The 26,784-nt window shown below is 39.4% G+C and overlaps 1 protein-coding gene across 1 annotated transcript in view; it reads left to right on the top strand.

Moving 5' to 3' along the window:
* LOC141805772 (uncharacterized) overlaps positions 1 to 26,784 on the top strand; it is an 85,931-nt gene that overhangs the window by 18,245 nt on the left and 40,902 nt on the right. Inside the window, exons 2-6 of the mRNA XM_074690961.1 lie at positions 8,341 to 8,488; positions 8,632 to 8,790; positions 10,293 to 10,485; positions 14,380 to 14,514; positions 14,896 to 14,970. Coding sequence (XP_074547062.1) covers positions 8,341 to 8,488; positions 8,632 to 8,790; positions 10,293 to 10,485; positions 14,380 to 14,514; positions 14,896 to 14,970 — 710 coding nt within the window. The remainder of the gene's footprint in view (positions 1 to 8,340; positions 8,489 to 8,631; positions 8,791 to 10,292; positions 10,486 to 14,379; positions 14,515 to 14,895; positions 14,971 to 26,784) is intronic.

The raw sequence follows: 26,784 nt of genomic DNA, 5'->3' as shown, positions 1-26,784 counted from the left end.
CAAGAATTTTTTCCCAGAGTATCTGCTGCTGATATCTGCAGCCTTCATGAATACAGTAAATAATAGTTTAGGGATCTTTAATACCACTTTTTTCAGGACGATACCAGTACCGGTTATCCCCTTTTGAGTACTCACCAATAGTGAGTACCAATACCACAAAAAAAATAAAACTAACTACTGTCAGAGTTTACGTATTTTTTAAATAAACTACAATAAACTAGTGAGGAGGACCTGCTCGACTTAAGATTATTTTGCCTTGAGCATTGGCTGCTGGTATTGGCAGTCTTCACGAGTACCGATACCTTAAAAAAGGCTGGTTTCGGCGGATACCGATACCTGGTATCGGTACTCGCCCATCCCTGTTACAAACTGTGTTAATATTTTTTTTGTTTGTCAAATGAATAACATTAATGATGATAACTCAGCAGTGTAGAAACAGAGAGGTTGAAAAACTAAAAAAATTGAACGAGAAAGACATCGACCAAATTAGATGGCGGTGGAAAATCAAAAATCAAACCATACATGGTTTTGGCTTTGGTAGAGTTAAATGACTGAAAAGAAAACATTCATGTTTAAGACACAGAAATGTTCAATGCCAGTTTTTCCCACTTCTCAAATTATCTGCATGGACTGACTCAGAGCCCGGGAATCAGCCAAGTCTCATAATTGCTGCAACTCCAGAGTAACAAAATTAGAAGAACTGAAGGCTTTACTCTGGCCTCATGCCATTCTCTATTGTTGGGGCTTTGAACCTGTCTATTGAAACCTGGGCTTTGGTACCCACTGTAACAGTCTGCTGTAAAGTCTGTAAGCTCTTTATATGCTCCACTGATGTCTGAGCCAAAAGAAATTAGTTCAATCATTAGAGGTGTGTCCAAGGCTAAGTGCTTTGGGAATGTGGACTGTACAAGAGAAGAGTGAGGATTTTCTTTTCAGCTCACTCTGCTCCACAACTGAGAAGTCAGAAAAAAAGTCTTGTTTTCATGTTCACACTGAAATAGCATCTTTGTGGTGTGAGAATATTAGAATGTCTGAGCATGTTCTGCATCTTTGGGGGTGAAAACCTCCGAGCCTTTCCTGCGTTTAAACCACTCCATATGTGAAACACTTCCATTCCTCATTTTTCATCGCTGTCAGTGATCTTCTTTCATATCAAAGACTGTGTGACAGCATTGTAAGACACTATTCTTTTCTTGAGGTTAATTAAATGGGTCAGTCTATGGATGTTTTATGTGGTGTGGTTTCTGGGAAATGACTCGATGGATGCAGAGTGTAGCCAGCAGCTAATATTCTCATTTCACAGTGAGGAAAAACAAATATAAAGCGGCACTGCCAGATGACAAGCTAAAGTTGCATTTTGTATTGGTTGGTGGATAAATATGACTTTTTGGGGAGATATACGGCTGCTCAAGCAATTTATCCAAAGAAATCTCAAAGCTCATGTTCTGTAAGAGAGCAATCTTGGGTGCAGTGCGGATGCTTTTGTGACAGGATGTATAGTTTTAAACAGTAGATGCCTCTGGCAGAGAAATTGATACAAAGTTTATCTCTAAATCTTGCACACTGATAGCTACACTCAAAGAATAATTGGACCTATCAGCTTGTGTTGTGTTTCATTAACACAAAAACTATTATGCCAGTGTTCCTCCGGGAATTATACTTTCTGTGCAGAGAGGCTATTAAAGAAATTAAAATACAGAAATGTTTCGATAAAGTGTTATAATTTGAAGTTTTTTTTCTTTAACTACTGCGTTGTATGTCAGCTTGGTGTATGTCCACCAATAATACAATACTTGGGTGACCTGGGTGACCTGCCAAAGTATTGTCTCAATATGGGAAACAGTTCGTTCTCTTGTATTTGGGCAGGATTATTTGTGTCTCGGACGTGAGAGTTAGAGTTCGAGTTAGCTGATGAGCAGGTTTACAGAGAGCATGCTATGGTCAGATCAGGTAACTTATGTAACCTATTGATATAGCGTATCGGTGCGATTTCAGCCAAAAAATGAGTATCGGATTTTATCTGCATCTAGCATCTCTGATACAAGCACTCCATTCCAGACTCCCCTCCAGCACTTCAGTCCAGCATACCAAGCTCACATGATAACAGCAAAAGCATGTGCTAAGGTACTAACAAAATAGCAAAAAGTAAGAGGGCTGTTGGCCTTGTGGCTGTGCTTTTAGTTAACGTCAGAAAAAGACGCTGCTGCTGAGTGTAAAACTTGTCATTTCACAAGTTTCCCATGGTGGCACAAAACTGGGGAAGTTTGATACAACCAACCTCATCAGTGAGTTTGAGTAATAACACTTAATCAAAACTCTACAAAATAAGTAATAAAAGTATGTATAATTTGTTCTGTGACGTGGGTATCATATCTGAAGTGAAAAAGGTTGTATCAGGACACCCCAATTTGTCATGTTGTTGGATTTATCTCTATCAACCTCCTCCACAAACAGTGGTTGCAATTTTAGAAAAGAAAAATAACACTGGAGGCTTAAAATGTTTTCCTTTTATCAACTTTGCAACTGCACTCTACGCATGTGCTTATGGTAGTGCAGAGAATTTCTTTGTGTCATTTGATAGCTGCAGAAAGGTCACACAGTTCTACTTTGGACAAAAGTAAAGCCAAATCTGTGAGCAGGAAATGGTTGCAACTAAGTTTAAAGAACTGAAGTTATTTGGGATGACCTTCTTTGAGGAATCAAACTTCCAGTAAACATGTAAATTAAGTCACAGTGTCAATTGTCGGGCCCTAATTTAGCAACTTGTGGTCCCGCATAGGGTAAAATTGATTATAAAACAAGTTTTGAACCTGGACAGCTTAAATCAGTTGACAAACTGTGATCACAGTGACATCAAAAAGACACCACAGTGTGTTTTATTAACTCTTTTGAGGAAACATGATCGCTAGGGCTGGGACAATATGGTTTTTTTTTGCGATTTGATTCTTTTATGATCTTTGGGGAGCAGATTCTTTCAAAATTGCGATTCTTTGATATTTACGATTTCTGTGATTTTTAGTTTGTTTTTTTAACACCAGACAATTAAAAAAGTTAAATGATTATAATGTCCACGGAATGCATCAGGAGCCATATTTTCCCATAAAATGTACATCATGTGAGTCAGAGAGAAACTCTTCGCACTCTGCTGGTAGTAGTTAATAACTGTTTTCCAGTTTATAAACAAAGACTGAACTGAAGAATATGGATTTGATTTTTTTACACAAAGAATTCCGATTTCGAACAAAAAATCCTGATATGTTGTGGAACATTTTTTCTCTCCCACCCCTAATGATCACATGTGATTGACTCCAGGCTTCAAAGCATCAACTCAAACCAAAGATGACTTCAAAGTGGCTGTATATATTTCTTATATACAGTTAGGCTGCTTTCACATCTGAGCTATTTGTTGATGGTGAAAAAGAACAAAGACATCTCATGTCTGGTGTTTCATGTTAGTCAACTCGCAAACATGAAACCATGGACACATGGTCTGACATGTGAAGAGATCCTGAAGAAAAGTAGATATCATACAGCTTCATATTGCTTGGCAGACTACATGAGAACCAGATGTCTTTCTCATAAACAGAAAACCACTTTCAAAAAGATCGCAGATGAGCTACAAATGATCAGCCCGTCACAGTGAGCTTCTCAGATTGTTAACTCTGCTTGTGTTGAAACGACAAGCGTATACATTTCTGGATGATGATCTATGAGGACGAAAGTTTTCATTGTCTTCCAAGACATTGTTATCCACTGTCATCACCAGATGCAGTGTAACAAAGTGTTTATCTCTTCAGTGAATCCAGTTTGATTGTTGCAGTAGTTATTGAAGTAGAATAAACAGCACTGCTCTGGCCTTTGTTTTCGTTTTTCTCCAGGGGCTTGTGTATTCTTTTGCTTGACAATGGAGGGATCATTTGATGCACAAATTCTCACTTTGCCTTGTCAGATGATGACTGCAGAGACTGATCAGAGCATGTCTTGATAATAAAGACAAGCTGCTTTACAATGATTAGGGTACTCGAAGAAGACCCTGCACAGCTGTTTGTGATTTTCAGGATCTTTTCCCTGATGCATTATGTTCTGTTATGTTCATCCCTCTAATTTAATGGATTTGGCTTGTGCTTGTTCTTTTTTTCCACCAATAGTTACCCATGCAACTATGGTGAATTACTGGCTCTTTACATAATACCCTGCGGGTAATGTAAAAAACAAACTTTTGAGTACTTCATCTCTTACTGTAAAACATTAATGCAGAGTTAAAAAGGAAGGAGAACCCAATAATCCAAAGAGCAATCTTAGCCTAAAACCTCTCACTGTTCACACGTTCCCTTTGTAAAACTCAAACATCTGTTTTTCTTTTGTCGGAAACAGAGCAGGCATGACTGGCAGCCCCCCCTTGTAATGACTTGATCCTTTGATTATAGTGTTGAGGAAAAGGACATGAGCATGTTCCTGACTTTCCTTGAGGGCACAGTGTTGGTGCATGAAATGTTCTTCCATGAATACCCAAGAACAAGCGAGACTTAATGGAGACCATCAGCATGGGTGTGTGAGAACGTTTTCCAGTTCTTGCGGCAATAAATTACCCCTCATTTAGATGTTGTACCATCAACAAGCTCACACACTTGCTTCCTGACACACAGTGGAGCCTCTCTTTGTGTGATTGATGTTAATGTTGTTATTATGCTTCGCTGCAATTTGTAAATTGCAAGAAGCTTGAGTGGTTTTTGGGTCTAAACAAAGGCTAAAAAAATCAGGAAGTTTCTTATTGACTTTGTTGAGTAGACATGTGATGCCTGTAAAAACATACAGCTCCTCAGACTGATCAGTTTGGTTTGCTATAATATAAACTGAGGGGTATTATCAGGGGCTGGACTGTGGTTAAGTTTAATTACAGAGTATTTGTTTGAAGGTTCTGATTAGAATCGATGCTCGCTGTAAAGATTTTTTTATTTCTTTCCTAAACTGTTTGTGTAATTGCATCCCTAGAGCTGAATTAGTTATCTGAGTTAATGATTGGTTGATTATCAGAAAATTACTCAAGCAGCTTTCGTTTGAGATTTCAGTCAGAAATTTCCAGTTTGGGTCCTTGGTTCTGTAAATGTGTGATTGACATTTTCCCTTTGATTTTCAGTTCAACAGATTCTCTTAAAGGTGACATATCATGCTGATCTGTGATTTAATACTTACATATAATATAAAAAATTTGAAAACAAGACCTTCCACCCCCTGAATTTTCAGAAAATGAGATATTGTATTTTTTCTGATATCCTAGAACGAGATTTGATGCCTCTGAAAATAGGTCAGTGACATTTGGCTGCGAGATTTCGACCTTCGTGACGACACGAGGATCCTTTCTTTTTATTGGAGTAATCTGATAAAGCAGCTCCTCCTCTGTGATGTCAGTTAGTCACACAACCACCACCGAGGGATACACCCACCATGAGCCGAGTATAAACGTATAAACTATACATGTTACAGTACCGGTTTGACTCACCACACTGAAGCGTCCTGAGATGATCTGTGTCGAGGTGGATTTTCTCCCTTCTGAGCTGAAGGATAATAATCCTAACTGAATAGCACCTTATCGGCTGTGCATATGGGCAGAAATTTTCATATTTGCCGATACCGATAAACGTGTTTTCAAGCTTCTATCAGCCAATACCGATAGTGTGCCGATAATATCGTGCATCCCTACCAAGTGCAGATGGCATCAAGGTGGAGCAGTTTGTCTGTTTTGATTAAACATTTTTGAAAATGTTAAAAAAGTTTTACATGGACCATTTCTGGTTACCAACAGGTAGGTAAAGAAAAGACTGAAGGCTGGTAGAGTTAACTCCGCACCCAAGTATCAGCCATGTAAGACAAATTATAAATTAAGTTTTGATTTTTTTTTCTGAATAATTCTTTTTAAAAAATCACTATTTCTAACTATCACTAATCACTATAATCCACTGTCATATCTTTTAAACAAAAAAACTCAAAATAAGATAGAATTGCATATTAAAAATATATATATATTTCAGTCATATCTTCCATAACTCCCTGCTGTGTTGGTATATTACCAAATTTTCATTGGTCTTAACCTCTTGTAAACTAAAACTCATAGGAAAAGTGTTGCTTCAAGTTTAATTGCACCAATTTATAAACAGAAACATAACATTTATTAACACTGATAATGTCATCCCTGAAAATCAAACAACCAAAGAGTCCAAACCAGAATTAAATAAACTCAGTCTGTTAGTCTGTATAGAAGAAATAAAGACAAAAACTGACTGAAGAGATCATCTGGATTCCTTAAAGACAGATATAACTAATTAGTATCATCAATAATAAGGGTGCATACATGTAAGAGCTTCTTGTGTTCCTGCTTGTCATCAGAGGAGCCGTTCAGTCCAAAGAAACCTCTGATAAAATCATTTTTCCTCTCAAAATGGTTCTCGTCCATATGTCTGTGAGGATTCCTGGAAGGTTGGAATGCCGTCATTTTCAGTGCTTAGACACCAGATATGCTCCTCAGTGCCATTCCTGGAGGCAGCACAGCGTGACCCCACAGCTCTCTGTGGACTTCGGATTCATCTTGCACTGCTGTCAGGATGCCCGTAAAGGGAGAAAGTGTCACTAAAGAGCTGACAAACAATGGTTCATCTAAGAACATGTTGCAGTCATGGAGTTTATTCTTCTCTAGCTGTGTCTGGTGTATGACAGTCCTTAGACGTGAGGGGGCATGTTCATAGCGATCAAATCCCAAGGGCTCATGTTTCAGAGCTCTGATTGTAAACTGAAACCCTGCTCATCATGTTCACATCTCTTACATTAAAGGTCTTAAATCAAATAGAGGACTCGGATTTGTCAGTCTAATCAGTTTCAGTCCCATCTCTGACATAACAACACAAATATTTTTAACCTAGGAACAGGATCCTTCTTTTATTGGTGTCATTGGTACCCTCCAGTACCAGTCTTTGAGCAGTGACTCACAATTCTACAAATTTATTTAGCAATCACAGCTTTCCAAAGTGACGTAAGTACAAACTCAGGTTCTGTAATAACGAATAAAGGCTCTGTTTATAATACTCTGAAGAACTAACTGTAAAACCCACATCTGGACAGGACATAACTGATAACATCATACCTGCTCCTCCCATGTTACAGCTTTATACCATCATAACCTAGATTTAATGATGTAAAGAGACAGTTAGTAGGAGTTCCAACCATGTCCAGCACTGTGAGGTGGATACTTTAAAAAGGTGGAACTTCATGAGCCATTTGCAGCTGCACTTCAATCAGTGGTGTGAATGTTTGTTGAGTTCCTGTTCGGGGAATTCAGTGTTTTTCTTTTGTTCTGTTTTTTCTTTGGTGCCTGGAAATGTATGTTTTTTGCGGTTTCCTCATATGGTCACCACTCAGTCAAGCTTTCACGCAGCAGAGCACAGAAGTATGCATGGACATCCATAATACTGTTTGATTTTTCAGCATGCCTTCCCACATTCATAGCTTTAATGTGCTGCTTAAACAGTCTTGGATCTTGTGAATTAGTGCTTCCATCAGGTTTTGAAATGTGAATACTGAAATAGTTTCAGAATATTCATAGGTATGCTTTTAATACACCTGGGCAGCCTGCCCAAATAAAGTCTACATGAAATACTGTTATAGATTATTCTGGTTCAGTGGAAGTATTACCCTGTCGGCACATCATTGCCTCAGATTTCATGCTGTAATACCAAAACTTCCTTTTATTAAAGTATCTCTGAGGGTCTGTCTGTGATTTCTTAAGTGGGTGGAGTGGGGGCACAGCAGGGCTTAATAAAAGGCTCACAGTGAATCTACAACAAAAATTACAACTACTAAAACAAAGAAACCATGATGAGTCACCCTTATTTGACCAATGGTTGGCCACATACAGATTAACAATTTAAAGGTTGTGTGTTGCTGTGTCACAGTTAAATGCTTCGTTGGTGAAAGAGGTTTGATGGTTTATTAGTTTGATGTCACTCATTAACTCTATTAAGCCTGACCTAACAAAAATAGACAGAAAGATCTCATTTTAACAAAATTCACAGAAAAATTGATGTCATTTTTTTATGATAGTCATCATGTTTATGCTTGTCATCTAGATTATGAAAGCTATCAATCTGTCATCATGTTGAAAATGGAGCAATCTGCTCAGCCCTGCATCGTACTCCTACTGATGATCAGAGTCAACACACAGCTTCTATTAAACTTCCTGTTGGTGAAGCTGGGTCTTGTTGCTCATAAGACCACATTATACATATCAGCTCTTCTGTGATTTGTTTATATTTATGCCAAGTTGTCTTCTTTCCCAAACTCTCGTCACAGATGAGGTGAACGTTCTGCTGGAGCTTTATCCTCACGTGTCAAACAGCAGCAACACATCCATGACTGTGGATGGCAGCAGGTGTCCAGTGCTGCAGGTGGGACAGTACTCAACCCTGACTCTCCCGCTTCAACAGCTCCTCTATGATGGGTATGGGTTTGCATTTTTGCTGCTTTGGTCACTGCAGAGTTTTAAGAAATCATGTCTGTGTAATTCAGCTGTACCTTTCTGTGACTTTATCAGCAATATCCTTGTTCACAGAAAGCCAAATGAGTGTTCCTGCTTATGTTCAGCTTTGCAGATGAGTTCAGTTTGCTGGTGCAGCTTCGTAGCCCACAGAGGGATGAATACAGTGTCTTCACCATGCTCAGTCCGGACAGCCACATCATGCTGCAGCTGCGGATCAGCGCGTACGCCGTCATCTTCATAGGAACACAGCAAAGACACTACGAGTGAGCCCTGTTTTTCTTCCTTTCCTTTCCTTTCTTTTTCCGAGTGAAGTGTGTCTATTGAAAGCTCTTCAGCAGACTTAAGAAGCTTTGATTTATGATTTAAGGGCTGGAATTGTTCAAAATGTACCAGCAAGAAAAACAAAGGTATGCTTTTGACTTTTAAGCATTACCCATTATCCAAAAAATCCAGCTGTCAGCATGTGATTACAACATCCATCTCAGGTAATTGAGGCCTGTTCATGCCTATTCCTGCTTCTTGGCAAAGGTCTTTGCAAATCTGTCAGCAAATTGAAGGACAGTTCTGTGGAAGTGAATTTGTTTGTAGCCTGTGTGTGTTTTTGACTGTAAATTGTGTTTGGCTGTCTCTTTGGAGGTTTGATTTATTGGCGGTCTTTTGGCAGGTTTCTCCCTTGAAGAAACCAGAGCTTTATGCAATACATCTCCACCAACAGCTGACAGAACTGGGCCAAAAGATTGACACACCGAGATACAATACTTGCCTTCCACTGTTTGCACTTGGTTTCTTTCAAATAGATCTTTAAAGCTCAACTAATTTATATTTAAAATATTAAAGGAAACTAAAGAGATGTCATGGGGAGTATTGCATGCATCAGTAAAGTTGTATTTGCTTGGAACACATCAAATCCTACGAACCAAAATTTGATGCTTTACAACTAAAGGATGTATTAGTATGGTCAAAACAGAAATATGGTTAGAATAAAGTGTCTGTGGTGAATCTGTTTCAGTGTGAAACAAAAGGTCCTCATGATAAAAAGTGGCTTTAAAACTTACAGAGGATTTCATCTCATGTATTCCCTTCATCTGTGCTCTGCTCGGTGACTCAGATTTGGCGGACATCAGCGTCAGTGGTTTAAAATTGTGGTGATCTGATTTGTGGAAGGAATTTGGTTTAGTCCTCAACCACGAAATGAGAAAGGAGAAAAGGTGAGAGACAAACCAAAACCAATGCACAGCCACTGCCAGACTGCTGAAATCTGCACGTTATTCAAGTTATGTGAGGAGAGGCTTGAAAAAAAAGATTTGAGAAATGATGAGAGTAAAACAAAAAAAATCTGGACAGACCACTCACAGGCAGCACAGGCAAGGTGATGATATTTATTTAATACAACTCTGACTTTGAAATTCCTGTGAGTAAAGTTTTATTATGTCTCCTGTGGACAAAGTCAAAGACTTTTTGTCTTTGCTCATCTCGAGCTGTATATGTTAAATTTCATCCTGCATTCTCTACCAGTAAATCACTCACTGGGAACTTGAAATTCATCACTACATCCAACACCTGCCATGGCAGTAAGTGAGGCAGAAAAAGACTCAATGGTTATCATCTTTTTGTTGGTTAACCTACTTGTTTTGTTGCTTTTAAAAAGGCATCTGTATTAATTAGACTTTCATATTGAAAAACTCAACCCCTGACAGCTGTTTGAACTAGTCCTTCACATCAAGCAAGCTAAATTCGCATCATGACAAATGTGTCTCTGTGTCAGGTTCCCCATCAGTGGTCTTTCTGATGGAGAGTGGCACCACGTGGCTGTCAGTGTGTCTGCCAAGCAGCTGGCCCTGTACGTGGACTGCTCTCTGCTGGAGAGTGTGGACTGGGTGTACCACGGCATGGGGATCACCCCTGATGGACTGCTCCTGGTTGGAGGAATCATTGAAGGCTTTGAGACTCCATTTGAAGTAATTGTTTTCAGTCTGCTTTTATCTGTTTGTCCTGCCCTGTGAATTCTGTTGTATTGAGTTTATTTTATAAATGTGATGATAAAACAAATATTGACATATGGAACGGTCAAACTGAGGACCTTAACAATCCCATAATATTTTATTCTACATGTATGTAACATAAAACACGTTATATCAAAAGATGGTTTATGCAATGGCCATATGAATTTCCAAACCATTCTGTTGTTATAGGCCACATGTGTATTGTCCAGTTTATGTGAAGTTATTCATGCTAAAAGAACATGCTTATCCTTGCACATTCACACACAGAGAGAACACACGCACAGATTTTTAAAACCATTGGCTCTCTCTAACCATGTTTCCTTTTCATCTCAGACACAAAGAGGTGTAGTCTGTACTCTCTGGAAACCAACTGTTTGTTTTTGCAAAGTATGCTCAGCTTTGACCTGCTCTAACCATAACCTCTGTTACCTCCCAAGCACCGGTGTTACGTAATATTACAGAGGAAACACTGATGAATGTTCAGATTGGGCATGAGTTCAGTATCTCAACCTCTCCCTGAGGACATCCCACTTTACTTTACTTTGTAGTCTTTGGATTACAGCAGAAATCCTGTGGAGTAAAACATGCAAACTCCTTTAAATCATATATCAGCTTTAAATCAACCAGAACATTTGAGCTGTGTTATTGTTATGAATAATAGTAACAACCAGTTATGCAGCCCAAGGCCTGGAATAAGCGGTGTGACTGTATCCTAAAGGAGATGTGCAGAACGCTATAGAGAAATCATCTGGATTTGTTCTTAGCACTAGATTAAAAAAACATAGATACTCCGGTGCCTTGTTTCCCCTGATGACAGATTTTTACTGAGCTCCAAGGACAGAGCACGTCCACACCAAGAGGTGGTGACAGTCGTGCCTCCAGACGGTCTTTTGTGTTATGCAATTCTAGCCATACATTACTGTACTCTACTTTTATCTATAACTTTTACTGTCATCACCTCCACTGCATTATGGACTGTTTGCATTTTAATCCCAGGTTGTGGTAAAAGAAGCATTCGCAAGGCCAGTGGATTCATAGAAAGGCATCTTCACTCACAGATTCATTCAAAACCGTGATTCTCTAATATCATCCTGACAATCAACGCCAAGTCAAATTTTATGTATAAGGACAGACTCCTTGTCACAAAAGTCTACAACATGCTTTGTCTTAAGATCCTTGAGGGGAAAGCTTCCCAAAAGAGATCATTTTTAACAATTACAAATTATTGAAACGCTATACACTTTTTTACTTTCCTGGTATCCACACCAGAATACGTTTCAGAGGTAATTTAAAGTGAATGGATCTTTTGTTAAATCTACGAATAAACGTCTCCCATTTCAGATTTGGATCACTTAATGTCCAGATACCTCATCAATCCACAGCTGTATTCACGTAATCCCTGGTTATAAACATCTGTCATTCAGTGGGAAGTTAGAATGCTGAGTTCTGCTGACCAGAAGGGACACAGTGCAGTTTATCTTTGATGCATTCAACATTTTTTTTTTTCAATTTGCATCTGTTTTAAGAACCCATTAGTGCATCTGCATTAGTTTACAGACATATGTTCTATAAGTCTTCATTAATCAAAATTTAAATCACTTGAAACAGTTTCCTAACATGAAAGCGCACAGCAGACATTGTTGTTTGGCTGACATATGTAATGTGGATATTTCAGGACATTATGAGTTCTTTTTCTGGCATGGATTCAGATTTTCTGTAGAAAACATGTTAAACATCAGCCCTACAACATCATTCTTTCATACACAGTGATGTTTCTGTACTGAGACAGTGAACAAAGGTTCCTTGAAGGCTGTCTTCAACACCTCTGTAGTTATTCCCTGCGTGCATTTTTAGGACCATGCTCACACCAGGTAATCCCTTGGATGTGTCGGAACCTGCTTATGAAACACTTATGATTTGATTTAACTCTAAAAGGTTGCAGGAGGAGGCCATTGAGACAGTCTGCTCATAACTCAGGGACGTTTTGTGATGACTTCAGGCCTAAGTTTCTCAAAAGGCAGCTTTGACTGCGCTGTCTGTGCTGTGATCCTGACACAGTGATCCTGACAGAGAAAACTTCACAGTTGATTCAAAAGATCAAGGGAAGGAAGAAATTACTGAAGAATGGTGGATAAGAAGTTTGAGAAGAGAGGAAAAGGTAAAGACAGTCTGAGAAACGGGTGGAAAGGGAGAGGGAAATGAGAGTGAGGTTGGAGAAGTCAGACATAACAAAAATCATAATAAAACAGGTTTAAAGGGCAAAACAGGAGCTTCTTTTTTAGTCATCAGCCTTTTAATTACTTTCTGACTTATCCTTCTCTGAGGGCTTAGACTCCTTGACCACACCTCAGCCTGACGGGCATCTTTTCTGATGTCCGTAGCTGGGCCAATATTCTGTCCTTCTGTCCTCTGATAACTTGCTGCTTCAGCTTAAGTCTAATCTTGGGCCTGTGTCCTTGAACAATGTTTTTTTTTTTTTTTTTTTTTTTCACCCTGGCAGCCTCCACAGCCCTAATTTCATCACAGTGAATGTAATATAGGTATAAAGCCTGAGAGCATGTAGTGAGACATTTAATATGTTACAAAAGTGTGTTAGTGTGTGTGTGTGTGCAAGTGTAACTTTTCACACTTACACACACACTAACACACTTGTGAAACATACACACACACACACACACACACACACAGATGCCACCTCTTATACAGCCTAAGGCTGAAGGTTTTATATTTATATATATAGGCTGATATCTTTGTTTATGTTTGGCCTGGTTCCAGACTTAATGGTAAGGAATTTATGAGTCACATTAAAATAGATGTCTTTCAGTAAACTCTGTTTTTTGATGTGTGTGTGTGAGAGAGAGAGTGAATGTGTGTGAGTCGATTATTATTTTTGTTCGGTAAAAACTTTGCATGTGCAATTAAAAAACTATCAGACTTAATTGATTATAATTCTCAGCTTTCTGTTTTTTTTCTCAGTTGTGGATACATTTGTTTTCCATTATTAAGCTGTAAAATGCTTGATGACTATGAATCATGTCAATTTCTATGTAAAGTGATATGTTGTAGGTAGGGTTTGCAGGAATTTGTATGACTTGTTAGTTAACATAAATTCCAAGTTGGCTACTACATGAACACACTCACAAGCCCAGCAACCACCTGTAGCGTCGCGTTTCTACGCAGGAGAGACTCAAGAACAATGCACCTGACTTGACATGTTAGCACAAGCTAATCACTGTATTATTTGGCACATACCTGCTCAACAGAAAGCCACCTCTGGTCACTCTAAGTCCTGAGCTGCTCTCCAGGTTCCTGAAAGAGACTGAAAGCAGAACCAAGCTTTACCCTTGTTCAGGAAAAAGCTTTGTCTGTTTGGCGTTTTGTTTCACTTTAGTTGTGTTTTCTTCCTCTGTGCTACGTTATCTATTGCACCTGCTCAGAAAAGCTTCTTTTGCTCACGGTCATCAATATGCAAAATCACATGTTGTTATTGGCCGAGGTAGTCATGTCTATCCCCTGCCCAGAAACACAGACCAAAACATTAACATACAGGCAGAGGAGGGGGTTGAGGAAGACACAGACACTAACATGCATGAATCGAGGCCCATAAGAGAAGATTCCTGCAAAAGTTGACATTTTGGGTTTTTTCGGACAATTATATAGACCCTACCTTTAAATTTCATGCTTTAGCCAAATGTAATTTTTAAACTTGAGTATAAGCCATTTGCAGTTCAGCCAGACAACTATAGGAACACATAAACAGTAATTTGAACAGTAACTACACTTTAATTTTAGAAACTTATCTATGCACACTTTACTTTTTGCATGGAAATAATCTATGGGTCTTTGCAGGGTCACATCCGACAGTTGACCTTCCTGATGGGTGATCCAGGGGCTGCCAAGCAACACTGCAGCCTCCACCCGCCCCGCTGTGGTGAGATTGTGCCAAAGCCTCCTCGGTCCCCACGCACGAACAACGCCTTGGAGGTGAGGAAAGATGAATAGAAGAGGGGAAGAAAGGGGATGAGGAACAGTCATGTTCTTTCAAAGCATTGTTCTCCTCGTTTGACTTTTGTACACAACACAGCTCTGACACTTCTCTGAGGTGTTTAATGTGAGGCCAGATGTCTTCTGAAGCCCGTAGACCAGACACCCAGGCTCCTGTAGATAATACTCTGACATATTTGTATACAGTGAAGCATAAAAAGTTATGATTGGAGGATTAAAATAGGAACTTCAGTCTACAGTGGTTTTTGATCCAGTCTGCTGAATTTAATAACAGTAAGTGTTTGCTTGTTCATTGGTGTAAGCCTTAACCTTGTTTGTAATTTTCAAATTTGGAAAACTGTCTCTGCTGTGTCCATACAGAATCTTCTGCTGGCCTCAAATGACCTGGAAGACCTCCTAGGGGAAGATGAGTCATTTTTTAGCTATAGCAGAACTGTAAGTTTGATATTTATGATTTTTGTTATGAATTTCCTCTTTTTTGAGCTGCTTAAAACAACTGAAGCTTTATTCTGCTGCTGTGGTAGAAGAAATATGTGACCCACTGACCGGTCTCGGACAGCTCAAGTCATGAACTAACCACTGCTCTGATGTCACCAGTCTGTGAGACCAGCGTCTGGCATTAATTATCACTGCGGTGCAAAGCCTCAGGCGTCTGAGGCAAGAAGCAGCCGGCCCACCTCTCGGCCCTGGCTGGCTCTTCCACTTTGCACATGTGTTTCTATATACATGTGTGAGTCTGTGTGTTCTGTGAGACGCCTGTGTGGCTGACCTGTCTGTGCTCTGGAACATCAGTCTTTGTCTGCTCACAGGTCTTTGTTGAACACACCAGGGTGCTGACGCTAAGACTGCGCTCAGATCATACAGTTGTTAATTGAATCAACAGTCTGACAGTTCATTTTTAGTGATTCTGAAAATGGAAACACTGGGAAAAAATGCAAAAAAAGAAAATTAAACATGTAGTTATGATCATAGCCTTTTGAAGTTCTTAGTTTCTTTGGGACAAAACAGAAATTTAGACACCAACTGGACCAGCCTCCACAACCTTAGCTTTTAAGTAAGAGCACAGCAAAACAACTAGTTGCCTGTGGTAAAGTGCTTACTTTTTTCATTCAGCTGTCTTAGGGTACAGAAGTGTGGTACACCTGGGACTGGCCACCAGTCATTTACAGGGCTGACACACAGAGACAGAAAACCTGTTATACACACACTCAAACCTACAGATGATTTAAAGTCACCAGTTACCTGATGGGCATGTTTTTGTACAGTGGAGTACCTGGAGAGAACCAAGCATGCACAAGAAAACACAAATTCCACACAGAAAGGCCCAAATTAAACAGGTGACCTCCTTGGTGTGAGGCAACAGCGTTAACTAATGCACCACTGTGCAGCCAGGGGTCTATTCAGTGAAAATTGATTTGGTTTTGTTCCATTAAAATGCAGATCCTATCTAGCTCATACTTTTTAAGTGCCATCTATTTATCAATTCTGACTTTTTGTCTTTTGAAATAATTGACCTAGAGGTCTTGGTCGGACAAACTTGGACTTTTTTAGTGCTAATCTTGAGATACGGGAAATGAAAAAAGTGTTTTTGCAGACAAGATGAATCTAATCAGTAGTGTTTTTGCAGTATTTCCATTTTTATGGAAAAATTATCATCTCGAATGTGAATGAAATAACATTTTCAGAAGGCAAGTTTTGCATCTTTATGAAGCAAGCATAGGGAGATGTTTCTTGTGGTGCTTTTTTAAGCTCTCTGTCCGCTATATGTAATGAGCTTGTCTGTGTGTGTAAATGTGTGCGCGTGTTTGTGTGTCTGTGAACGCAGTGGAACTTCACTGTGTGCTAAAGATTTCGTGCTCTTTCGAGTACGATGAAGTTCTGCGAGGAAAAACATAAGACTACTTAGTCTGTCAGATTAAAAAAAAAGGTATAGATCAGATTTATGAGAGAGGGATCTCTAAATCACTTCTGCTTTGATCTGGTGCTATGTGGAAATAAGATTGACTCGACTTCCAAGGGGGGCAGATGGGCCACCCCACCTATACAATGACAGGGGAAACACTGTGTTCATACCATGTTTTCCTTCCTCAGACTCATTCTGATTCCCAAACTTGCCTCAACATGCCTGGACTTGACTTCTGGTTATGATCATATACCGATCTGATATTGTTATGAAAAATTATGTCATATTATGTTTGTAGTAGTTTCTCTGCTGTACAGTATGAGCTCATAAATAATTTTCTTTGGTTTAATGTCATGCTGAATTCACTCACACAAAGGGATTTAAATGTCCTTCATGTCACTTATAAAGCCATTCAGTGTATGCCTGCTTTAGGGGACAACTTTAGTATAAATCTTCTCTGCCACTGCCCGTGTAGTTTAACTAAAGTAGTGTCACTCCTCAACAGGATCAATAAAAGCAGCAGTAACCTGCATGAGTATCCCTGACTGGTTTGACTATCAGGAAAGGAGTCGGTCAATGTTGGAAGCATTTGAAATTCACTGAGTTCAAAGATTCCATTTGGTGAGTCCCTGAACTCCCTGACAAACCGAATGTTCAGCAATGAACTAATGTTTAAATGATTCGTTTGATTAAGGAGTCCAAGTGAAGTTGGCCAAACATAATTTGGATAAGTCCATATTTAACTCCAAACCGAGCAGCCCCATCTGAGACCACATTCATGAAGTAATAACATTAAATTCAACATTTAATTCTCCTCAAGTGAGGATGATTATTTAATTTTTTTTATTGAATTTAAACCGACATTGAAAGAGTTAGTTTGGGAATGTGTTAAGTGTGAATGTACATACCCCGCTTTAATCTGCCTGACCAGACAAAGTTGGGTTCCTGAAATGTGTTAGAGTTGTTTACATTGGCACTGGCAGAATAAACTGAGTTTCTGGAGACTTAAAAGGAAAAAGAGTAAAGACTGTGCACCTTGAAATTCAGGAAGAAGGAGCTAGTAAGATTTTCTTCTTCTAAATTCTCTTTGTAGTATACAGTAGTGTACTCCAAAGCAGACTATAGACCAGACCGTGTCGTGCCGGCTCCAGCATATACAGTTTTCCCAGCAGGATGGCATTGAGATGCCTTTGTGATGACGTTTTCTAAATCTAGTCCTCCTGCTGTTCTGTGTTGTGGATTATTGTTTTCTGCAACAAGCTGCACTAAATCTGTCCTAATAGTCACTGAAATTCCTACAGCCGGGTGCATCTCTTTCTCATTATCTGTCTCCCTGCTCATCTGTTTCTACTTTTCATTTTTTTATGGAGTCTGAATGTGCCGTCTCTGGCTTTTTGTCTGCATCTTTCTTTCTCTTTACGTTTCTGCTTTTCCTTTTATTTTTGTCTCCTGTATGATAACTTCTCATTCGTCTCTCTTTATGTCTTTCCCCGTACAACATTAAAGTATGCAGTGATTGTTTACTCTGCTGCATGTAGTAACATCTATTAGAAAAAAATGGCAAAAAATATGTCCATAAGACTTTAGAGCATTTTGATATCCAAATAGACTCAGTAATTGGGAAATTGAACAAGGTGAAAGAGCCCGACCCTGCTTCACCCTGCATTCTCACTAATCATCATGTTAAGATAACACGGTGCTTGTTTAGGCTTCATTTACACAATAAAACATAGCCCTTTGAATATGTCTCTTATTTAATTTTCCTCCAGCTTCTCTCATTCTTGCTGATTATTTTCATCATAGCTGATTGATCAGACAAAACATTTATTTCAAATATATTTCACATGTCTCCATTAGAACCTGCAGCAACATTTTGCAAACAAAATTAATATTCGGCAAAAGGACACAGATTTGCTGTAAGGGTCATTTTTAGCTGCAGCTTATCGTATAGTAAACAGAGAATGGGGCAGCGCTCAGTCTGTGAAGTCTGCAGCCTGTTTCTCATTAAATCCATGCAGACCGGGCCTGAGGAGGTATAGCCGTCATGTCTCTGGCTCTCCTCACAATCTGCATATTTTAAAGGAAAAAAAAAAAACATTAACAAGACACGTTTCTCTTTCGCTGAGGTCTGCTGCTGCCGTCTTTGAAGCGTAACATTACTGACCGGGGGCCGGGTTGTTGGGGTTTCCTGACTTTGATGCATGTCCTGTCTGGGGCCAGCAGCTCCCTTGACAGGTGCTCTTTTTGGGAGACATGGCACTCCTTGGTTAGTCTGCAGCTCCACTCTGCACAAAGATGTTAAACACTCACAGAGGTCAGAGACCTTAGCTTCACATGTAATCACAAGACTAGAGTTATGAACTTCAGTGTATGTTAATGGCTTTGAACTTAGCTTTAAGTGAAATGCCCTGAAGATGATAGAGTGATTTTATTAAAAAACATGCTAAACACTTGTTTTGTTAGCTTCTGATCTGATGGTATCAAATCTCCTCACTGATTCATGTAGAAATGTGATTTTTTTTTTTAAAAAAGCATGAGGTGTGTTGGAGGGAGAGACAGAGCATGACACATCTTGGATTGTTTTTCTTTGACTTAACGTCAGTAAGAGTGGATCAGTTCGTCTAAAGGCTTTCAGTTTTGTAAATTGTGGTAGTGTATATGTTAAACAGAAGGAATGAGAGAGATGCAGGCTCACACACAGAGGCAGAACCCTTGTGGTCATTATATTCCTGTTCCATATCCTATCACAGCCAAGTGTTTCCACTGGGGTCCCTGGAGAGGCCTGCTGCATAAAACTTGTCAAACAAAGGCTTTTTAACAACCTAGCCAGCTGAGGCAAAAACAAAGAGAGGGAAAAGCACTCCATTATTTTCACACTTCTCCACAACTCTGTGGTCAGGGAAATATTTATTTAGTAATTGGCACTAGTTTCTTATTGAATAACTATACCAAAGACCAAACTTTAGTGCCTGAAGAAAGGTGAAATGCAAGCAAGGCTAAGTTTTATAAATATTCAGTTTAGATCCAGTCTTCATTTCCTGAACAGCACTGAACGCTCAGCCGTGTAAAGAATGAAAACAGGAGGTCTCTCCTCTTTCTCTGATTCTCTGCTTCATACTTAAGTCTTTTTCCTTTTTTGAGCTGTTGTGCCAGAAATCGCCTCGTACATGGATATCTGCTGCACCAACAGATCCAAGCTAATCAGGCTGGTGGAGGTTCTGGACTGATGTCACACTTTTTCCGCTGAGCAAAACAGCATGTCACCTGATCTGCAGTTACAGGCTGTGGAGAGTTTTGTGACTCCTGTGGTTGTGTTTAAGTTTTCTCTTTGCTGTTCCTCTTTTTACTCTACTTATGTAGTGCAGGACGGAGACAGCTGTTATTTAGGGTTTTTCTAGAAATAGTAACCTTATTTTACTAAGATGAAGAAAAAATGATCACTTTTTACGAGTAAGTGTAAAAGACCTGCCATGTTTAAGTAGATGGCCTTTACTCTTATAACTCAGGCACACCATACTTTGATTTATATAATCGTTTTAAAAGAACTGGAACCATACAAATTGTTCAAAAACTTGATGATCTTATATTCCACCATTAATCTCAGTATTTACTCAAGACTCAGTTGTTAAAGTTTAACTGCCAAAGAATGAAACTACAGAAAAAATGGCAACGTCTCTTCAATATGCTGATAAAAAAGATTTAGGGATACTTTTGTATCATTTTAGTCAAAGTTGAGGTACATCTGCATTATGGTAAAGTAAAGGACAGATACTTGTGTCACGTTTGCTTCAATAATATTCTCAAACACAAATAAAGATTTAAAAACAACCAAGTTTACAAGCCCTCTTTCATTGTTTTATCTTTGCCTTGGAACTCTGAAAAATTAAGTAAGTTATTTTTAAAAGATCACCATAGCCAGTTGGTTGTCTCATAAAACACTAAACTTAAAGAGCTCTGAGGAAGAACAGAGCTCAATGTGTGTGTGTCATCTTCTGGCAATGCAGTGCAAGAAGATGACACACTGCTGCAGGAACATGTCCGAGCAGCAGCAGCAGAGGGAAAAGAGCATTGATTTAAACAGCGCTTTTATTTTCAAGATGCTGTTTTGAAGGCTCATATTGAAACAATCCAAATGGTCCATCTGGGGTGTGAGAGTCTGGATCTAAGAAAAAGCAAAAGGAAGACATAAACTTAAAGCAAACATTCTAAATCATCAAAGCACAAAGCCAAGGAAGCAAGCTTTATGTTAGCTGTTAAAAAGAATGCTTTTATTTTGAAAGCAACATGCAGTAACTTTTTATCCACTTGGCAAGGTTTGTTACTGTTCCCAATATAAAAATAAAGGAATTACAGACATGCCAGGAGTCTCTCAAATCATGGAGCACTTGAGGAAGAAGGGATACACAGATAACAGAAGAAGAGGAGGAGGTGTGTTTGAGTTAAAAATAGCGAAAACTGTAAAAGATGAGGTCTTATACAAGTTGTTTCCATCCCTGTCACCAAGACACCCTGAATAATATTCTCAAAGCAAGAAGCCGCAACATGCTCTCACTCATAATCAACCTCTCCAAGACTGTTATTAACTTCAGAGTGTGTCTGCTCTGATGATAAATCAGCTGTGTTAATGATTGTTACTGTCACCATGTTACATCAAAAACCTGTAGTCTTCCTCTTTTTTGTTTTTGTCAGAGTAATAAACTACTCAGTGAACGCTGACAGCCGTACGCTACAGTTTCTGCTCTGAAATGCAGAAAGGATACTGTTGTCAGCACAGACAGTGGGGCTCTCTGGAAGCTATTATGTGGCAGGGAGATGTATTGGGAAGTTGTTTAGAATTAAAAAGAGATTGATTTCCCCCGCACATCTGCCCTGCAGTCCTAAAAGCGCCCACAGTGGTTCTGTTTGCCCTGGATCAACCTCCCTCTGCTCTTATTTATTTTTATTGCACTTTATGCCCGACCACTTCTCCTTTTGTTCCTAAAAGACATGAAGTAATTCTTCCTGTGGCAAGAAGCTGCTCCGCATTTCTCAACTTTCATTCAGAAGAAGTCTCCTCTTAGCGTCAAACCAGTGGAGTAAATCAAGCTAACCTCTGACAATCCTCCGTGAACATATACCCTCAAATTTCTCTCAACTGTGGTTGTTTTGCTGAATCAGGGCACTGCAGCCTGCCCTTCTTTTAATTATTCTCCAAAGGCTTGTGGTTTCCTTTAGGTTTAGCTTTGTGCATGTGCAAGAGGAGAAGGGGTTCCCTCACAGCATCCCTGGTTTCTTGTGTCGTGCTTCCCTGGTTTGGAAAGAGCGTTCATTCACTGTAGCAGCAGGGTTAGTTGCCCGTGAAGTTGTGGTTTGTATGTTATGCCAGCAGCTCACTTGTTAGCCATTAACTTGCTCCCTCAGTATAGCTTGGTATTTGGACTGCTGGCTAACATTTAAAAGTAATGAGCTCTAACACACAATGCATGGTTTTAAAGTAAAGGAATGATATTCACAGCGTAAAACCCTGCACATCCTCTCTTGTCTTACTCTTTGTCAGTGCTCACAGAGGCCACCCTAAGGCCCAATGGGCCGGCCCACAGTCTCCAGCATATGCCAGATCAGATGTATTGTCATTACAAGCTGTAAGGTTGGTACATGTGGAAGGGTGTGTACCCAGTAGGTGTGTGGGTGTGTCTGCTGGGAGCTGGATCAGCCTCCCGTGCAGAGGTCTGCCTGTGGGTACATTGTGCTCAGAGTTTAAGTGCAGACAGACCTGAGGTGTCTCCTGCAGTCATGCTCCACCATGTTGGATGGTACTCGCTGCTGGGTTGCCTGCTGCTGTTGCTGGATTTGGACAGATTACACGTGCAAGGTCAAAGGCAACGGAGAGGGAAGGTACTGCCTGCTCTAACTCTGCACAGGCCACATGTCTGTCTTTGCTTTTTCTTTGAGTGCACTCATGCAGCAGGATTTGAAATGGCTTAGAGAACATTGTGTTACACACAATGCATATTGTTGTGATTGTAGCACATACACACACACACACACACACCTATTTTAGTTCTTGTTTAACATTTTTCACTACATCACCATGAGTTATACATTATGATGTAAGTAATGTCACAGTACACTTGTTATGCAGCATATTTAACTAGTATTACACTTGGAAACAAGACATCAAAATACTGGTAATGACACTGGTAATGTCCATGGTAGTAATACTGGTAATGATCATTTTCAGCTTTGATCCCAGCTATTGGTGGCACCTGGGTGGTCCGGCTGGGAATTCAATCCAGGCTCATGAAGGTGTTTTGAGCTCCTGAATGAAGTCACATGCTATTTCTTGTGCACATGACAATTGTGTTGAAAACACACACAAACTGGGGTATTTGAATACACAGGGAGGTATGACATGCATGCTAGTTGTGCTTTGATGCTTGACACTTTTGGTTGTTTCAGCAACACAGACAATACAATTTTTTTTAAATGCTTCACAGACTATTTTTTTAACTTTTAGCAACAATTTACTAATTTCCTCCTACATTTCAGATGTGGTCAAATCTAAATATTGCCATGTGTTTCTGTCCTAAGTCTTGAAACAGCAGAATTCTGTCATCATGCATTTCTCCAGGTTAAATTGCCTACTGCTGCTTGCAAGACCAAGCCAGTCTGAGAACGTCTGCATACCTGTGTCTTGGTTAGATTTACAGACCTTGCCATTTGATTAGCCCTTTGTAGGAGCAAGTGTTCATTGTCTGCATGTGTGTGCTGATGATAGCGGCGTAGCCTGCAGCTCTTTGTGTCAGGCTGAGAGGCCTCCATTGATTTCTCTTTGCTCTTAACAGAGGATTATCAGCTGTGCATGGAGGCAGACTTCTGGGCAGGCTTGTGCTGATGGAGTGACACTGAGGTTTATTATAACCATTTATTTAGTCCAGGTGGGCTATGTCAACATCTGCCCTAAATTTAATTGATGACTTTCTTTTACCATCAGTATTTTTTTAAAGTTAAGTCATGATGACTGAAATTGTCCTTTATGGGAGGACAAATTCGCTCATGAATACTTTTGGTAAATAGATCCAACGTGATAAGTGTTCTTTGTCAAATACAGATGATCAACAGCAACCTCATCAATGAGATATTTTAACTTACCTCAGTTCATTAAATCACAGTAAAAGTCACAGGTGCTTTATTCAAAACTGCCAGCATATCAAGTTTCCCACCCCTGTAGCAGCGGCATCACCACACTAAATGTTAAGAGACTCTGAACTGCACATTGATACTGTGACTGAAACAATAATAAAACAAGCCCATGTGACAGTGTGATGGATTATTAAAGAGTTTCAAGTCTCTGCAAGTCAGACCAACGGCTGCTTCTAGGCAGTAGAGATTTTTCATAATGTGAAAAGCTGGAATGCTTTTGTGGCGGTTACATTTCTGTACTTTTGCTTCCATATTCAAGAATTACCCAGGTCGGTACGGTCCACTGCAGGGGGTATTCTTGTGCGGTGTGGAGCAGATTCTTGTGGACTCCTATACGTAGGTGTGGAAAGTAAATTGATTCATGTGTTGGCATTTGTTATGTTTTCTTCCTATGCTGAGCACTGCAGGAGCTCAAATTTGTCAAAGCTGTCATTCATGTTGCATCCCTCTTGATCCAAAAACCATACAACCATTCGGTAAATTAATGTAACAGAAACAAGCTGCATGTTTAAAATTGAAACTGACACATGTAGTGTAAGTTTGATCTATGTTTCATCTGTTATAACGGAAGAGACTATGATATTTACTGCTAGCAAGTCACTAGAGGGAGCTTCAAATGTTTTGGCTCCATTATAAAGAAGCAGTTGTATCGTTCACTGTCTTTCATAGTTCATAGATTAACACATCAACAAGAGGATAGTGTAGAATCCATATGTCTACTAATCAGGTCCACTGTTGAAATTTTTGCTCCTTGATGCCACATAATGTGCACAAGTGTCTTTTAGCAAGATACTGATTCTGAGATTACTCCAAAAAGGCTGCTCCATGAAAATTCAAATGTGAATTTGAACAAGAACTCAGTGGTTCTCCGTGTATCTCTAATGTATCATAATGAGTTCAGTGGAACGGTGTGTAAAGAGTGTCAAGTCATTAAAAGATCAAGTGTTAAGTGCAGTTCATTTACCACTGAGCATTGTCCTCTGGGTTAACAGACTAGGCACTAAATTATTTGTGGTTATGCAAGATTTTATTTCAAGGAGAAAAAGAAAGAGTCATGGTCGGCCTTGGAGAATTAGAAAGCATTACCTGAGCCTGTGAAATGATTCTGTCTGCTCCTCAGCCTGCAGCCATACACACTGACACAGAGTCAAACACTTGATACCCTGGCTGTCATTTGTTCACCTATAGATATAGGTTGGGCCAGAACTTTAATCACTCATGCTGTACCTGTAGTCAGCAGTGTGTTGACAGCATACACAGGCCTGAACATACAATGAAACACATAGTGTGTCCGTGCTTGCTGAAGCTTGTTATTTCTGAGCATAAACAATGTTTGTTTTGGCTCATGATACAAAAGCTACTAATCTGGAGCATGCGTTGTGTTGTCTGCTTTAAAGATACTCTCAAGAGTGTTTCAGCCGTAGGGTGAAGGACCTGAAGAGGCTATTGTTTTTAATTGTATTGCATTCCTCATAGACTAAGTGTTCAGTCGAAGGTGTAGAGGCTTCTAACCAACAAACTAACTTTTCAGAGTATTTTAGCTAAGTATTACCCAGCTGGGGGTTATGGAAGTGTCCATCAGGCTGCAGAGGAGATAAAAAGGGGACAGTGTTAGTTTATTTACAACAACTATCAGTATAACTATTGATCTTGCAATAAAAGGCATTTTTTGTAGCATGTGACACCATATTTTGGTCTCTTACCGATGTCAACCTTTCATGGGTCTTTATTTATCTGGCTAGCGCTCCACCAGGCGCTTAGTTTCACTTGAGATACCATTAAAAGACAGCCAATTGTTCTTCAAATTTAGAGTTGATGAATTATGTTCTGGTTCCACGCTAATTTCATGGTATAGCAAGTAAATACAACTCAGAGAGACCATGCAAAATTGAATTTAGCTGTAACAATTACCCAGAGTTCCCTCCAGAAAGTAACTTGAGCTCCCGTCCATCCCACAACCACACTGTGGAATATTTCAAACATAAATTTCATAATAAAATGCAACTTTTCTACCTTTTGGTGTGTAGTTTAATCAAGCTTTCTTGGTCCTTATCACAGTGGTTACTGGCTTGACTCCCAGCCACATCACTTTGCTGCATGTCATCCCCCACTTCCCTCTTCCAAGTTTCCCTCTCTTTGTTGTTATCTCATTCAAAAAGGCAAGAATGCCTAAAAAAAGGTTTTTTAAAAAACCTTACTAACCCCCCTCTTCCAGTTTAACATCTTTTGTATTTTTCTACCTCTCACTTTCCTCCATTAGTTCAATCTTAAATAAACCAATGCCAACTGCCATTTGAACAGCTGTTTGGTTGTAATCAAGCACAGCTGTGCTTTGAGGTGCATGCTAACTACAGGATGCAGTCATAGCCACATTAACAAAACTGACAACATGCTAATGCTCAACAATGTGGATTTAAACCGTGTCCAGCTTCTCACTTAGGCTTGTTAACAATTCATAGACCCAAGGTGCTGTTGTGGTTGATGGCAATGTAAATAAAAGATGTTTACTTCTATGTCTCTGACTATTGACTATGATACAGCTAGCAAGGGTGATCATATTAAACATTAAGTCAGCACTATTTAGGCACTGTTTCATATTCTGAAATTTTATGCAAAAGCTTAAACTCTGATATGTTATAAAATAGAGAAGTAACTTATATTTGACTATAAAAGCTTTTTTGAAATGAATACAGTGCCGTAGCTTACTTAATGAGATGTACCCTAAAAGATGACTCTGCTCTGAGTATATCTTTTAGCGTGCATACTCCTGTTTTCCTGCTCTCCATGACTCTGAGCTTCTCTTCACTGCTCTCCATTTCAGTCCATTAGGGTCATCAAACTTAATTTACAGTCCTCTGGTTCCGATCCCTCTCAGCAAGGCCTCTCTTCCTGCACCGCAGGTCCCTGAGGCCTAACATATTGATGGGTTTTGTTGTGTGTTTAAGTGCTTTTAATGTTTTATGGCAAGCACAGGAGAGAGACTGGGTCATAGTGTTTAGGGTAGTGTTCATTTTTCTGTTCACCTCTGGACACCACAAAACTTTTAACTGCTTTGTTTGTTTCTCTTAAAAGCGTTTTTTTGAAAGAGTCAATAACAATAGTATATTGTGCCCTCTCATTTTATTAACCAAACTGATTTATAGAGAGCCATTATGGTTTGTTTT

The sequence above is a fragment of the Halichoeres trimaculatus genome, unplaced genomic scaffold (genome assembly GCF_033239565.1).
Source record: "Halichoeres trimaculatus isolate MK-OKI-2021-1 unplaced genomic scaffold, fHalTri1.1 fHalTri1_scaffold_16, whole genome shotgun sequence".
NCBI lineage: Eukaryota > Metazoa > Chordata > Actinopteri > Labriformes > Labridae > Halichoeres > Halichoeres trimaculatus.
The sequence above is the reverse complement of the archived record's forward strand: the minus strand, read 5'-3'. Positions and strand labels throughout refer to the sequence as shown.